We start from the raw sequence: 12,969 nt of genomic DNA, 5'->3' as shown, positions 1-12,969 counted from the left end.
GGAATATAGACTACCAATTAAAGGTGTAGTCTTCGGCGACACCAAAAAATGGAGTTAACCATTCATCCTTGGGGCATTCAAAAGATACTTTACCGTTTTGGCGAACTCATGTAGCATATACATCTTCTAAGTTCTAACCATACTTTTTTTTTTTTAGAAATGCTTTCTTCTCATGGAGTCGAATCCTAATAATTACTCACTCTAATTTGTTATCAAACAAAGGCACTACCAGTTTAAGCAACAAACTCTGTTTACTTTTAACCAAATAAAAAAGATGACCCAATTTAGACATACAGCTCATCAAATGAGGAGCTTCAAAAGACAGACAACTTTTTACCCCTCAATAATAACACCGAAATAGTAAATAAATACATTACCATTTCTGCATTTCAACCATTTCTTTTGATGTCCTAGTTACCAAACTAGTACAAATTCAAAAGGGAAATACTTAGATGCCATAGAAACATTTTTAGTGTAAATTTATTAAATACAGCTGTAGACTTTATTTACAAATAACACTATCATAGTCATGGTCTCGGTCCTCGGATACCTAACCATTCAAAGCCTTGGAGATAGCTGGGCCTTCAGTGGATTCTTCATCACCACAATGAACTCCTGTTGCTCTGACAAATCAACCTCATCACCCTCCACAGCTTTCCAATCAAAATTCCAAACCAAGTTGGCCACAAAATACTCCAAATGCAGCATTGCCAAACCAGAAGCAGGACAAATCCTCCTCCCCGCACCAAATGGCATCATCTTAATCTCTCTGCTTCCTGTTATATCAAACGCTTCTCCTCCACCATTCAAGAATCTCTCTGGCTTAAACGCCATGGGATCCTCCCAAACCTTCGGGTCCCGCCCCATTTCTGCCACATTGAAATGCAAAGTACCATTCTTTGGTACTATATAGCCATCCAAAACCACATCCTCAGTCACTGCATGTGGTATCACAAGATGGGCAGGTGGGTGTCTCCTTAAACCCTCCAAAACCACTGCTTTCAAGTAAGGCATCTTGTTCAAATCTTCCCCCTTTACCTCTTTCTCTCCATCACCAACAACCCCTTTCATCTCCACTAAAAGCCTCTCTTGGATTTGTGGGTATTTTACCATATTCGCCATAATCCACTCTAATGCTGTTGACGTAGTATCCGTACCCGCGACGAGAAATTCTGAACTTAAACTAACCATTTCCTCCTCGGAAAGCTTCCTCTTCTCCTCTGGTAGCTCCAAATCCAACAATGTATCCACATTCGACACAACAAACTCATCTTCATTTTCTTTGACTTCTTTCATTTTACTGTCTTTCTTGCCTCACTTTCCTCCTTGCTTTAATAAAAGGAATTAACACATCATCTTGGTTTCTCCGAAGTTGAAACAACTCTTCCCAACGCTTACGAAATAAAATCCTTCCAATACTGGGGAAAGAATTGAGTATAGCAAACCGACCAGAGCTCAAAAGCAAGCGCTGGCAACCCTCTTCGATTTTCTTAATCTGGGTTTCACCGAGTTTGTCTCCGAAGCACATAAGAACCAACAAACAAAACATGGAGTATTGGAAATGGTCTTTAACAACAGATTTAGTGTTGGAACCAAGGCGATTGAGGAGAATATCCAAGACCCACTTGCGTGCGTGAGAGTAAGATTTCATGTGCGAAGGGTGGAGAATCTTTGAAGTGAGATTGCGACGAAAGAGTCGCCATGTGGGACCATAAGAGGAAGTGTTGATGCTGTGGCTATTACTAGATAAGATCAAGTCTGTAGGTAGAGTAGCTGGTCGGTCAGCGAAAACAACACTGTTTTGAATAAGAGCTTTGTGTGCGAGAGAATGGTTGGCAATGATGATATCTGGGACGAAGCCTATGCAAATGGTGATGATGGGTCCGTACACGGCATGGAGTTTGTGGAGGGTCAGGGGGAGTTCCAATTCTAAGGGTTTGCGGCGCAATAGGAAGTGTCTGAGTATTTGGACGTGTGAGGGTCCTGGAGGTAGCTTATTTTGATTTTCAGAGACTTTGTTGATGTTAGAAATACTGAATTGAAGTATTGTATATCATGATCAAGGAATATACATATGATGCCTTTATATATGAGGCATATGTGTGCGGTACAAGTAAGCATATGTGTGTGGTACAAGTAAAGTGTAGTACAAGTGTGCTATACAAGTAAACCAGCTGGGCCTAAAGCCCATAATATACATTAACAGCCCCCCTCAAGCTCAAGGTGGATGTGAGACCAGCTTGAGGTTGTCAACCAAGTCACGAGTGCGTCCCTTAGGAAGTGCCTTGGGGAAGATATCTGCAAGTTGATTTTTGGAGGAGACGGAGAAAAGCTTGAGAGCACCTTGGACAAGATGAGAACGGATAAAATGACAATCAATTTCGATGTGTTTAGTCCGTTCATGGAAGACGTCATTGTGAGCAATATGAATGACACTCTGGTTGTCACAATAAAGGGGAGTAGCAGAGGATGTGGACACACCCAAATCCTTAAGAAGCCATCGTAACCAAAGGAGCTCAGATGTGGTGTCAGCAAGAGCAGGATATTCTGCTTTAGTACTGGAACGGACCACAAAAGTTTGTTTCTTACTTTGCCAAGAAATCAAAGAAGAACCAAGGAGAAAGCAATAACCTGTAGTGGACCTACGATCAGTGGGATCTCCTGCCCAATCAGCATTAGAGAATGCACGGAGTACAAGAGGAAACTGAGCTAAGTAGAAAAGGCCCTGGAAGAGAGTGTCCTTCAAGTATCGTAGAATGCGCAGAACAACAGCATAGTGAGTCGATCGCGGAGCAGACAGGTACTGGCTTACCTAATGAACAGCATAAGAAATGTCTGGACGAGTAACTGTGAGATAAACTAGGCTGCCAACCAATCGTCTGTAAAGAGAGGGATTAGACAATGGTTTTCCCCCCGAGGGTGTCAGATGCGCATTAAGTTCAACTGGAGTGTCAACAGTCTTGCTGTCAGTGAGTCCAGCTCGAGATAAAAGGTCAGATGCATACTTGGCTTGAGTAATATAAAGACCATCTGTGGAACGAGTGATCTCAAGACCCAAGAAATAGCTGAGATGTCCAAGGTCTTTCATCTCAAATTGTTGACTAAGAAAATCCTTGAGTTCTTGAATGCCACTGGGGTCATCACCAGTTATGATCATATCATCCACATATAAGAGAAGCAAAATGGTGCCTTTATCATTGCGACGAAGAAATAAGGCAGAATCATAAGGACTGGCAGTGTAACCTAAGCGAAAGATGGTGGAGCTGAACTTGGCAAACCAAGCTCGTGGAGCTTGTTTAAGGCCATAAAGTGCACGTCGAAGGCGACAAACCTTGTTTGTTTCAACAGAAAGACTAGGAGGAGGTTGCATATAGACTTCTTCATGCAGATCCCCATTAAGGAAGGCATTTTTAACATCCATCTGAAAAATATCCCATTTACTAGCAGCAGCAACAGCTAAAAGGGCACGAACAGAGGAGATACGGGCAACTAGAGTAAAAGTCTCTTCATAATCAATCCCATACTCCTATGTAAAACCTTTTGCAACAAGACGAGCCTTGTAGCGCTCGATGGACCCATCAGAGCGAGTCTTGATCTTATAGATCCACTTACAACCAACCATAGACTGACTAGGAGGGAGAGTAACCAGATCCCAAGTATGGTTTTTGGTTAATGCATCAATTTCCTCTTTCATTGCTATCTGCAATAAAGGGTCAGTAGAGGCCTCACGATAGGTTTGAGGCTCATGGAGTGTAGCAAGGGCAGTGTAACAATGATAGTCAAGTAAATGTGCAGGAATGGATCTTACCCGGATTGAGTGGCGAGGTGGAATGTCTTGTGAAGGATCTTCAGGCGGAGCAGGAGCAGGGGATCTAGGCTCAAGGAGGGGTAGCTTGTCATCAACCTGTTCATCTACAACTTGTCTAGGAGAATCAAAAATATCTGGAGATGGAATAGAGAAGTCCAAAGGAGGATCAAGAGTATCTGTAGAAGGAACAGGAGACTCATCTGGAAAGATTTCTAAAACAGAAGAGTTAGTTAGGGAAGAACGAAAAATGAGAGAGTTCAACAAACAAGCGGTGTTCCCAAAAGACAACATTACGGGAAACACGAAGACGATGAGAGACAGGATCATAGCACCGATACCCTTTTTGAGTTTCACCATAACCAAGGAAACAACAAAGTCTAGATCGGGGCTCGAGTTTGTTGTGCTCATGAGGCTGAAGAAGAACGAAACAAGCAGATCCAAAAGAGCGAAGGTAATGATAGTCAGGGGGTGACCCAAAAAGGCGCTCATACGGAGTCTGATTATGGATGACAGTGCTTGGAATGCGATTAATGGCATGAACAGCATGAAGAGCGGCTTCACCCCAAAATGGGGCAGGAACTTTGGCAGAAAGAAGAAGAGCACGGACAGTGTCAAGAATATGACGAAGTTTTCTTTCTGCTCGACCATTTTGTTGAGAGGTGCCTGGACAGGTTAGATGATGTACAGTGCCATAGGAATGTAACAGAGCTTGAAAAGCATATTGAGTATATTCAAGAGCATTATCAGAACGAAAAGTTTTGATATGTTTGGAGAATTGTGTTTCAACCATTTTTGCAAAGTTACTATATATTGGTAAGATTTCAGAACGAGATTTATAGGAAAGATCCAACTATAACGAGAATAATCATCAATAAAACAACAAAATAACGAGATCCACAATACTAGTAACAGGAGAAGGTCCCCAAACATCAGAATGAATTAACTCAAAAGTACTATTAGAGATAGATTCACTATTATTGAAAGGTAAAGCTGGCTGTTTTCCTAACTGGCATGAAGTACAATCAAAATTGTCTTTGGACACAGAACCCAACAAACCCTTAGAAGCTAACTGTTGTACCCGAGTAGATGAGGCATGACCAAACGAGAATGCCAAAGTGCGAGAGAAGGTAAGGAAGAAACTGCAGCAGCTGCAGCAGCAACAGAGACAGGAGCAACAGGTGGAAGATGAAGATTGTCCACGGGAAACATACGCCCAACCCTAGGACCGGTCCCAAGCTCTTGCCCCGTCCTCGGATCCTGCACAATACACCCAAAATAGTAAAAATAGGCGATATCCTAGTTCAGCTAATTGTCCCACAGAGCACAAATTATAGGATAGGTCAGGTACATGGAAGAACCCAGGAACAGAGAGGTTAGAGGTTGAAACAAAACCTAGACTATTCCCATGCATGGTGGAACCATCAGCTATATGAATATTAAGAGGATGTGGTGCAGGGTCAAGTTTGGAGAATAAGGATGAGTGAGGTGTCATGTGATTGCAGCAGGCAGAATCAAAAAGCCAAGTTTGAGACTTACCGGGCAGAACTGAGAGAGCAGTGGAAAGAGATGCATTACCAGCCATACGAACAGCCTGAGCTATGATCTCCTGTAGTTCAGTGGGGGAGAGGTTGATAGTGGATCCAGAAGACTGGGACTCAGCTGAAATGGAAGGCATCGGCGGAGTAGGCTTAGTATTGGCAACAGCAGCAGTAGATTTGTTGCGATGGTAACAAGTCTCAATGGTGTGGCCAGGACGCTTGCAATAATTGCAGAACTTCTTGTTGGTCTGCTTGCGACGATTGCTAGAGCTAGAGGAATCACCTGATTACTGAGGTTGCTCAATGAAATGAGCAGAAGGAGTAATAGCCAAAACATTGAACTTATTCTAGGCTTGAAGGGTTGCAAGCCGAGCTTCTTCTCTAACTAACTCGTTTACAGCAGTATCAAAAGAGGGAGGAGGACTGCGATTAAGAAGCCGACCTCGGATGGGCTCAAAGTCCTTATGAAGTGACATCAGGAACTCATAGAGACGAAATTCATCTCTAACTGTAGCATATTGCTAAGCATCTTTTGAGCATGCCCAAATCGGATCAGAAAGGTCAATTTGGTCCCAAATGAAGTGAAGCTGATCATAGTAGTCATTGATGGATTGCCCTGGTTCTTGTCGAAGTTGATGCAATTCAACTACCAACTGATATTTCATGGATCCGTGAGTAGTGGAGTACCTTTTGGCCAACATATCCCATGCAGATTTTGCATCATCAAAGCTGCCCAACAGATTGGAGATGGAAGGGATGGAAGTGTTCCGAATCCATGTGAGGATCATGTGGTTGTGACTATCCCATTCAATCATGTGACCAAGGAAGGCAGCATCTTCTTCACTTGCTCCCTGGACAGGAACGGTAATTGCACCAGTACAGTAATGCCAGAGCATGCGACCCTTAAGAAAACTGCGCATAGCTTAAGACTAAGATATGTAATTCTTGTTCCCCTCCAATACAGTATTGATGGGGCGAGGAAGAAAAACATCATTTTTATCCATTTAGAAACACAATATGCAAAAACAGACAGCAAAAATGAAATCTACACGAAAAACTGGGTAAGGAGAACCTAGACTGTAAAAAGTCAACTGTAGAAAAGTCAACGGCCCGGTCAACGGTCAGTCAATGATGACGTCAGCTGTGGTGGATGACGTCAGCAAATGAGTGGATGATGACGTCAGCCCTAGGTGATGTGGCAAGATGACGTCACGGATGACGTCAGCAGAACTGAGTGAGGGCGCGTGACGGCGTGTGACGGCGCGTGAGGGCGCGTGACTGAGGCTGTGAGGGTGCGTGACGGCGCGTGAGGCGCGTGACTGAGGCGCGGCTTCTTCAGGCGGCGTGTGAGAGTGCGTGCAGGCTTCGATGCTTGCAAGACATCCACGAATGCGTAGATCAAGGCGAGACAATCACGGTGGTATGTGCAAAAACTTTATCGGAGGAAGATACACGGCGGAGACGGTGGTTGCAGTGGTCTGTGTGGTGCGGGACTCCTCAATGACGACGGCTGCTGTTCCGGAACTTGAGGACAACGGCTGAGAGACGTAGTAGGTTCAACGGTGAGTGGCTGCAGTGGCTGTTGTGACGGCGGAAGCGATAAGGGTGGAGTAACACCAAGAGAGACAAGACTACTAAAAGAAAGGTCAGAGCAGTGGCTCTGATACCATGTTAGAAATACTGAATTGAAGTATTGTATTTCATAATCAAGGAATATACATATGATGCCTTTATATAAGAGGCATATGTGTGTGGTACAAGTAAGCATATGTGTGTGGTACAAGTAAAGTGTAGTACAAGTGTGCTATACAAGTAAACCAACTAGGCCTAAAGCCTATAATATACATTAACAGTTGAAAAGGAGGGATTTGAGGAGTGCTGAGATACAGAGAGCGATGACGATGATGAACCACACTTCCATGTTCGATTGAATAGGCGCTAAAAAAGGCCAACCTTAGTCCCATATATATAGGTGGAAGAGGACAAAAAATGAGCAAAAAAATGGGGAATTCTTACTTGCTCAGAGAGCATCGCTTTTGCTTAAGAAAATTTTAGTGCTGAATGCAATGCTCCCTCCTTTCGTATACGTGAGAGGAGGGATTTTGTAGTAAAGTCAAATATGTAAAAGTTTTCCTAACAAAAACTTAAATGGTTCAAGAGTAATGCCCCTTCCTCTCACGTGAAATTTAAAATTTAAGTTTTTCTTAAGAAAACTTTGCATTTGATTTTGCTACAAAATCATGGAGCCCACCTTTGAGCACTTAAAAAAACTTTATGTTTTTGACTTTGCTACAAAATAAGTGGGAAAATACTTATAGGTGCTTCGGGAGCAATGTTTCATCTTCTTACATAAGGGGATAGGCCCCACACGTAATTACTGGGGCATTTAAGAATTTCCCAATAAAAAATATAAATTTTGTTATAAAAAGTTTACAAGTTGTTTCATTTGAGATTGAACAAAACTTTCACAAGATCAAACTAAGAGGCTGAGTTGAAGTTCTCAGTTAGAAATTTTCAGCTAGTTTGAATAAAAACATTTTAAAATTTTCCTATCTTTTTTTATTGAATGTGAAGTTTAAAAATATAACTATTGGATTGTATATTTTTAATATATCTTCCATACTTGCATAATTTCAAAAAGATCAAATATCAATAGTTATGTCATTAATTTAATGTTTAAATTTCAAGTTTTTGTGGTGTAAAATTATATATAAAAGATAAGTTTATTCATCGAATATCAAATAACATCTGATTTAAGCAAAATTTAACATGCATGTTAAAAATATGAAATCTAACTATTAATTTTTCGAAAGTTACATCAAATCAAAAAATATACAAAGAGTTTGGTTTGTGGAGAAATCTTTTCCTTTACAATATAACTTTCCTTTTACCAGCCTGTGCTAACTTCTAGAATATAGTATATACCATAACTATAGAAGACTGATTATTTATTTATTTATTTTAAATAGAACGAATATAATTACGTTTCTTTAAACTTTACGTCTTCTGAATAACAACTACAGAAGAAAACAGGCACATCTTTTTCTTTTTTTTAGCATAAAAAACAGGCACATCTTCTGACCATACTTGAAAAAGGACTAAAGAAGAGAAACGTACGTAGCATGCTTAGCCAAACATGAACCACACGCCATATCCTTCTCGAAGAAGAACATGATAAAAGAACGTTTAATTTACGCGACAAACTCACATTACTCTGGACATTTTCGATTTCTTTAATCTGGGTTTCACCAAAACGCATAATAAGAACCAATAAGCAAAACATGGAGTATTGGAAATGTTCCTTAACGACGATTGGCACCTCACTGGACTTGGAGTGAGAATCACAAAGACGATTGAAGAGGATATTATAGACCCACTTGCGTGAAGGGTGAAGAATCTCAGAACTGAGATTGCGGCGAAACAGGCGCCGCATGGGACCGTACGAAGTGGACTTGATGTTGCTCGAGTTACTTGAGAATTGCATGGTGTTAAATTTTTGTATACAACAAAATCTTGAAAAATTATTGAATATTCTAAGAGTACCATTAATGCGTACTCTTCCCTTTCATATTAATTGTGAATCCTATCGTAAATTTAATTAGTAAGACCTACAGTTATATGAGAAGCAAAAGTATACATTTATGATACTCCGGAAGTACCCAATAATTACTTCAGAATCTCTAGTTTCAGAATCCAAACTTTCCTACTGAATCCATACCATTAACTTTTTTTAAATGCCCAACTCGTAGCTTTGGCTCTTCTTGAAGTATCCACCGATATACTACATGTTTTACAAAGCATAGGAAATTTGTTTCGATATACATAATGCTTTGACTTATGTATATCAGAATCTCCACGTGATATACATAGGAAACTTCTAGTCATCAAGATCTTCTTCTCAAATGCTCCCTGTGAACATTAGTTCCCAACAGCTCCACGTGAACATGGACATTGGATCATATTCTACCCGAGGTGGACTTCTTTTCATAGTCAAATTATGACTCGAGGACTTCTAATAGGAATTAAGGAGACAGCCTTAAACTGTCTGACATCACAGCCAAAGTCCAATCTGAATAAGGACTTGAACTCTTATATTTCAAAGAGTCCTACTTAAACTTGAACACCAGTAGATAACAGTAAGCAAAACTTCTTGTAGAAACAGCATTTTGTACTCCTTACGACTCCGGCCCTCATTCCTTAATGATGCTCAAACTCTAAGGCCCAAGGCTAGTTTGAAGCCCAATTAGATATTAAATTGACTTGAGGAGTGTTCAAATAGAAAATATAACATTTTAAATGAGCAAAAATCTATTTTTGGAAATAAAATGATCAAAGTGGCTAGTTCCAAACCCCATTTTTTCAACTATAAAAAGCCTTACATGGTATATTTTCAAACATATAAATCCCACAGAAAAAACCTAAGATTCATTAGAAAATAGTGAATCAAAATGGAGTTTTTTACAAAATACTCTCAAGTCATTTTTATTTGATTGTAACCTTTTCAGGGCCCAATCCTTTGAGTTTAAAGTTTTTAATCACTATTTTATTGAATTGTAATAGATTTGATTAAGGGGAATGGTAAAAAATCAAACCTAGGAGCTTTTTCTTTAAAGTATTCTTTCTTTTGTTCCTTTTTTTCATTTTTTGTCTTTCTTTTAGTTTTAATCCTGTTTCTTTGTGTAGTTTAGGTTTCTATATGTTTGCTTAGGTTAGTTTTATAATTCTGTTATGTTCTGAGCATGCTAGATAGTTAGAATTAGGATTTTTGTTTGTGCTTTGCTTTCTGTTTCGAGTTTTTGGGTTAGGGTTTTTGAACAAGTCCCACACACGCATGTCATGAGCATGCATATGCAGGCACTTGCCCAAAAACCCTAATCTAGATTCCTCATGTTATTTGCTTGGTTTGTTTCACATGTTTTTACCCATTTTTAAAGTTTGTTCACATGTTTATATATGCTCACACCTTTGCCTTATATGCTTGTTTGCTATCACATGTTAGGTTAGGGTTTTTTGTTTTTTGTTTTTCTTTTTTTTTTTGTTTTTGTTTTTTTTTTTTTTTTTTTTTTTTTTTTTTTTCCTAGCTCACAAAAAAAAAAAAAAGCAAAAAAATATATAAATAAATAAATAACAAAAGGGAAAAAGAAAAAGAAAAAAATAGAAAGAAAAGAAATTAAAACAAATATGGTACAACTTCATAAGGCTCGATGAGAGTTTACTTAGCATCTTGATAGGCATGTATCTCAAGTGACATAGTCTCCTCCTCTGATACAACTCCCCCTAAGTATGGTTTCAACCTTTGTCCATTTACTTTCAAAATCCTACCATTCCGAAGGTCCTCAACTATTACAGCTTTATGGTTAAACACTTCTCTTACAATGAAAGGGCCATCACACCTAGGTTTTAGCTTACCTGGGCCCAAATATGCATATTTAAGACCATCGGGCAGCAGCTTAAGCTCCAGCTGTGGTGCCTCTTCACTTGAATGCACAATCTTTTTTTCATTCTCTAGTAGCTCCTCAAAGCAAGGCTTCCATCCTTCATTAACTGCCATCATCTGTTGTTCTTCCAAAACCTGTGAGGAGTCCAACAAAGAAAAATTTTCAGATACATGAATATTACATTCTAAATCATAAGAACCAACATAATCATTAAGAAGAGTTTTAAGAGGATCAGAAAAACAATTCTTATTAAACTCTTCTTGAACAACCGCCCCAATGAGGTTCACATAAGCACAGTCATCATCCTCATGTGGTTGTTTAGCCACATGAAATATTTTTAGCTCCAAAGTCATGGAACCAAAAGTGAGTTGCATCCTTCTATTCTTGCAATTAATTAAAGCATTAGCTGTGGCAAGAAAAGGCCTACCCAAAATAATAGGGGTATGAACACTAGAATGTAAAACAGGTTGGTAATCTAGAACAATAAAATCAAATGGATAATAATATTGTTTGATTTTCACCAACACATCCTCAACAATCCCCCTCGGCTCCCTTATAGAGTGGTCAGCCAATTGTAAAGTTACTAAAGTAGGTTTTAACTCACCAAGTCTAAGTTTTTGATATACACTGAAAGAGATCAAATTAACACTTGCCCAAAGATCTAGCAATGCATGCTCTATGATGTAATCTCCAATAGTACAAGTGATCGTAGGACAACTTGGATTCTTATACTTTGGTGGGGTCTTATGTTGGATAATTACACTTATTAGTTCTGTTAGGAATGCGGTCTTTTTCACATGATGCTTTCTCTTGATGGTGCATAGGTCCTTAATTACCTTGGCATATGCAGGCACTTGCTTTATAACATGCAATAATGGCAAATATATCTTGACTTGATGCAAATGCTCTATTATCTCATATATGGTGTCCAATTTCCTAGGTAATTTTAAGGCTTGTGGAAATGGTGGAGGGATTGGGCACTGTTCAATGTCATCAAGCCCAAGTGACTCAGTTTTATCCTTCTCTTTTTCAACTGGGATCTCCTTAGATTTCTTAGTTACTAAAGGAGAACTTTTATCAATCTCTCTACCACTCCTCAAAATGGTCACAACTTTTACTTCCTCATGTTTATCCTTAGAGCCAATTTTTAGATTTTAATTGATGGGATTGGGTTGAGTTTGGGAAGGACGCTTCTCTCTCTCTATCCCACTCAATGAATTTGTAAGCCTAGTTATATGACTCTTGGCCACTTTTACCTCTTCATCTAGCCTAGAGAGCATGGATTCAAAATTTTGATTTTGCTCATTTTGTCTTTGAACGAAAGTACTAAGTGCATCCTCCAAGAAAGGTTTAGATGATGATGATGCATTTGGTGAATTAAAATTCCTTATAGTAGGAGGATTCAACACAAAGTTACTCTTATAACTCAAATACGGATGATTCCGCATAGTGAATTAAAAAAAAAATTGTGAATTTTGAAATTCAAATATTTGGGTGACAAAACACATAATAATCATGAAGAGAACAGAAGAACTATGTATGAATTGTTGCATCCCACACAAAATTCTGTTCCTTCATGCATCATGTTTCCACCTAATGCACCATATGTAGAATTGAAACAAGGTTTATTAGCAATACTTCTTGACTTTAGAGGACAAGAAAATGAAAATCCTTATGTCCATGTTAGAGCTTTTGAAGAGATAATAAGTAGTTTCTATGCACAAAATGTTATTGAAATTGCTAAGTTGTGAATTTCAACACATAGTGAATTTCAAAAATTGTGAATTTCGAAAAACTCAAAACTCGAAAGTTGAAGATATTTAAGTCACGGTTCCAACCATCTAGCCTTGTGTCAATTGAATTTTTGAGGAGAGAGAAACACTCAAAATACTGATCAGTGCTCAAATTTGATTTTTACTTTTCAGATTCTACCTCTTTGATTTCTTTCCTTATTTGAAGCTTCCAAACATGGTAGAAGACCCAAGCACTCCAGCTGTACCTCCTTAGACATTTAAGCATGGTTTGTTAGCTCATTTTTAATTCTAGTTTGGCCTCTATTCTCTCACAAATTCCTGTAAACTCATCTTTTTCACATGATTTCTTGAAAGTAAAAAATTACATGCAATGAATGACATCTTATTCAAGAAATTATGTAAAGATGAATAATATGGACTAATGCAAATTA

The 12,969-nt window shown here is 39.0% G+C and overlaps 2 protein-coding genes and 1 pseudogene across 2 annotated transcripts; all 3 read right to left on the bottom strand.

The window, feature by feature from the left end:
* Window positions 1–436: 436 nt before the first annotated feature.
* Window positions 437–1,743, bottom strand: LOC112028902 (cytochrome P450 89A2-like; annotated as a pseudogene).
* Window positions 1,744–2,218: 475 nt separating this feature from the next.
* LOC136070514 (uncharacterized mitochondrial protein AtMg00810-like) lies at window positions 2,219–3,088 on the bottom strand. The gene is made up of 3 exons (XM_065780533.1): window positions 2,873–3,088; window positions 2,632–2,812; window positions 2,219–2,343 (listed from the first exon to the last, which is right to left on the bottom strand). Exons 1-3 carry the CDS (start codon window positions 3,086–3,088, stop codon window positions 2,219–2,221), a joined length of 522 nt encoding a protein of 173 aa, XP_065636605.1.
* A 7,470-nt stretch (window positions 3,089–10,558) lies between these two features.
* LOC136070513 (uncharacterized) lies at window positions 10,559–12,232 on the bottom strand. Its single transcript, XM_065780532.1, has 2 exons — window positions 12,041–12,232; window positions 10,559–11,917 (listed from the first exon to the last, which is right to left on the bottom strand). Exons 1-2 carry the CDS (start codon window positions 12,230–12,232, stop codon window positions 10,559–10,561), a joined length of 1,551 nt encoding a protein of 516 aa, XP_065636604.1.
* Window positions 12,233–12,969: the final 737 nt, after the last annotated feature.

The sequence above is a fragment of the Quercus suber genome, unplaced genomic scaffold (assembly GCF_002906115.3).
Source record: "Quercus suber isolate HL8 unplaced genomic scaffold, Cork oak 2.0 scaffold_239, whole genome shotgun sequence".
NCBI lineage: Eukaryota > Viridiplantae > Streptophyta > Magnoliopsida > Fagales > Fagaceae > Quercus > Quercus suber.
The sequence above is the reverse complement of the archived record's forward strand: the minus strand, read 5'-3'. Positions and strand labels throughout refer to the sequence as shown.